General features: G+C 37.0%; 1 protein-coding gene across 1 annotated transcript in view; it reads right to left on the bottom strand.

The window, feature by feature from the left end:
• Positions 1-2485, bottom strand: part of LOC124645708 — a 37173-nt gene extending 34688 nt beyond the window's left edge. Inside the window, exons 1-3 of the mRNA XM_047185565.1 lie at positions 2480-2485; positions 1832-2026; positions 41-292 (exon numbers count right to left, since the gene is read on the bottom strand). Of these exons, the coding sequence (XP_047041521.1) occupies positions 41-292; positions 1832-2026; positions 2480-2485 (453 nt within the window). The remainder of the gene's footprint in view (positions 1-40; positions 293-1831; positions 2027-2479) is intronic.
• Between the last annotated feature and the right edge of the window lie 816 nt (positions 2486-3301).

Raw genomic sequence — 3301 nt, forward strand, 5'->3', positions numbered from 1 at the left:
CAGTATACCTCTGTAATAGAATCAAAAAGTACTAACTAACAATAAACAACGTGACATCAATATTCTCGCGTTCCGCATGCAGTTTGTACCCGATAGCGAACACATGGATGGCATAGGACACATTGTAGACAACATCCACAATTTCTATGTAAATCCCTGTGAGTTTCGCGACCGTCCATACGAGTCCAAGAAGTACACAGAAGCAGATGTAGCAGTTCCATAGAGTATCATCAGGCAGGTCTTCGAACCAGTCAATCGCACCTTCTCGGCTCCACCAAGGAGAATATAAAGTCTGCAAATATTAGCACATTAAACGCTCTGCAATTTTCGGGTCATGATCTAATAGAAGAAGACAAAAGTAATTAAGACCACTTCCTAGTGTTTATAGCTAAAGATGGCGTAACAATCACCAGAAGCAAGTTTGCTGACATTTAATTACATCAGCTGTGTGCAGTTTTATTACCAAAATGATTTATCTGTAGCACATTATGCAAATAATTACAAATTAACAGCAGTTCCGTCGATGTTATCGACAATAATGAAAGTTGTCTTGAGATAAAAGCGTTGCGAATTGTGCTATACTTCGGCCGTTCAGAGAATGCGTTCCTGACACCTATCAGTTAGTCACGACTAGTGATGGGCACAACATAACACTGAGTTCGTTACCGTTCCTTCAAAATGAACCGCCGCATTATTTTAAGATTATTTTCGTTTTAAATTGGCGGAATCATTTGTTTTATATTTTAGTTATTTAAGTGGAAACCAAAAAAAGGTAATATTCATATAATAAAATTGTTTTATTTATTCTTTGTTACAAGTACATTGAATTGAATGTGCGAACAGAATATTAATCAGACTCCGATTTGCTTGAGGAGGTGGTGTCTTCATCATCATCTTCGCCTACATGTATAATTATATTATTATCAATAACAGAATCAATCCTGATATCTCGGTCTAACAAAAGCCGGGTAATCAAATAAAAACAGATCGAAAACACTTGAAAAACGTGGTCTATGCGCACGAAACGACAACGGACGACTGTTTTAGCGTCACAAAATGGCGGCCCATAACGCCATTTGGGGTTACCATTTTTAATCTAAGTATAAAAATGCGGTTTGGTCATAGTTTTATTTTTATATTTCATAAAAGTTATAATTAAGTCTTATAGTCCATTATTTTCCAATTCTTAAAAAGAAAATCAAAACGTATTATTTTATATTATAACTGTATAAGAACAGATTACGATACTTGCCTGTTATTTTTAGCACAGCACTACAAAATATAAACCGCTGACATAACCTTGTAATAGCGCAGTATAGATTTAGAAAAATATTGTTTACCAAGTTATTTGACACTCAGTTTGGCACAAAATTATAACATTCATTGATTATTGATATAATAATGTTGTTTTAATGCTCCTCAATTGTTAAAACGGTAAACAACCAGCAAAAATATTTTTATCGTAACTGCAACGCCATTGCAAAGTTACGTCGTCAGTTCAATCGCGACGTGTCAGGAACGCATTCTCTGAATGGCCGAACTATAGTCATGCTACTTTCTGTTTCGAACTCATTGCTGCATTTTTTGTCTGAAATGCAGATTTTAATTTGAACCCGGGTCATTTTTATATCCACAGTAAATTAGATTCTAGCAAACGAAACGAGTAGATATTCGTCCCTTGTTTACCTTATTGAATACGATACTACATATACACCCATATATGTAGAATACAGGCTAGTATGAAACTTGACCCTTTTATCCCATAGGTAATCTCAATTCAATTTGGACACCGACTTTTTCTATCCTAGTGATATATGACAGTTAAAGGTACCTCAGTCTGTCGTATAAAGAACTGGAACTCCAGCTCCCTGGGTTGGCTGCCTCGCACACTATGACTGCCCCGGCTGCCTCGACTCTGATTCAAGCTGGTGCGGCTGCCGAATCCATAGCTGCCACTCTTGCTTGCTGATCTGCTACCTTGACTTTGACTCTGACCTTGACTTTTGCGCCTATTCCACCATAGATTCTGATAATGAAAATGGGTTATATAACCCTTGGTGATCCTGAAGCTTTACTTTACACAGACCCACTTTTGGAATCGATTTATATTTTCTGCGTAACTTTAGATCTATTTGGGGTTTTATTCTAAGTGAATCCTTACTTTGTTCTACGTATATTGTTATGACGTAGCTTAGGTTCCGCCAACGGTTCAGTCCCGTAGGACCTCCGTGTACCTGAAGTTAATAGTCTTCCTCGAAACATTAGTCTTACCTATGTCAACCAGTGAACCAATTTTTCATATCGGTCTAGTAGTTCCTAAGATTAGCGTATTCAAGCAAACAAACAAACTCTACAGTTTTATCATATTAAGTACGTATAGATTATGCTTCTCTTCTATTATTATGACTGATATTGAACAACGCGGGACCTCCTAGCTCAAGTTCCTATCACAGTAGAAACTTCTTTACTCACTACTTACCTGCATATTAACAATATTTGTGACCCTAACACCTTAGGACTAGAATTACTCTTAGAAGAACTTATTCCTTTATATCTAGAGTAAACTTAGCATAAGTCGAAAGATTTCACAACATTTCTAGAAGGTGTCAAATCAAAATGTTGTCAAAGAATTTTTGACAAATCTTTTTTTTTTTATTTGTTTTATGACCGCCATTTCTGCCAGTCCCTTCTCGTCCTCCTCAGTTTTTTCCTCTTTAGAGAATCCTACATACTTCATACGCGATACTCTAGACGCGATTACAACTCTATAGAGCTGCTAGTTGTACAAGGAAAAGTGGAGGGTACCAGATCACCGATCAGGTGAAATCCACAGTGGGTAGCTGCGTGTCAGACTGCGCCAGAGAGTCTGCTAACAGAGAGAGAGACCGGGAGATCGTGAAAAAAGCTGTGTCCGCCTCTAATGTGGACGCCTCAACGTGACCACGACCGCTTTGCCAAGATCGAATTTACAGAGAAGAAGAAGAAGAAGAGAATCCTGTTTTAATGGTTACGTCTATGAGTTTACGTAGAATCATTGTAGGAGTCTTTTTGAAGAATTTGAGTCCTCACAATTCTTACTTAGTATTTTAGGTTTATTTCAATATTTTTTTGTATTGCTTCGTCATCACTTGAAATTCTTTAGATGATCGAATATTGGGGGAGCCCTTATTCTAAGTGACACTTAGTTAGGAAAACGTTAAGGGATTGTTGGTGAAAACGGGTATAAGACTATCAATCATAGTATCATATTCAAACTATCCTTGCAATTTAACAAAAATTAACACAAAACAAAACCCACACA

Source organism: Helicoverpa zea, chromosome 3 (genome assembly GCF_022581195.2).
Source record: "Helicoverpa zea isolate HzStark_Cry1AcR chromosome 3, ilHelZeax1.1, whole genome shotgun sequence".
NCBI classification, from domain to species: Eukaryota; Metazoa; Arthropoda; class Insecta; order Lepidoptera; family Noctuidae; genus Helicoverpa; species Helicoverpa zea.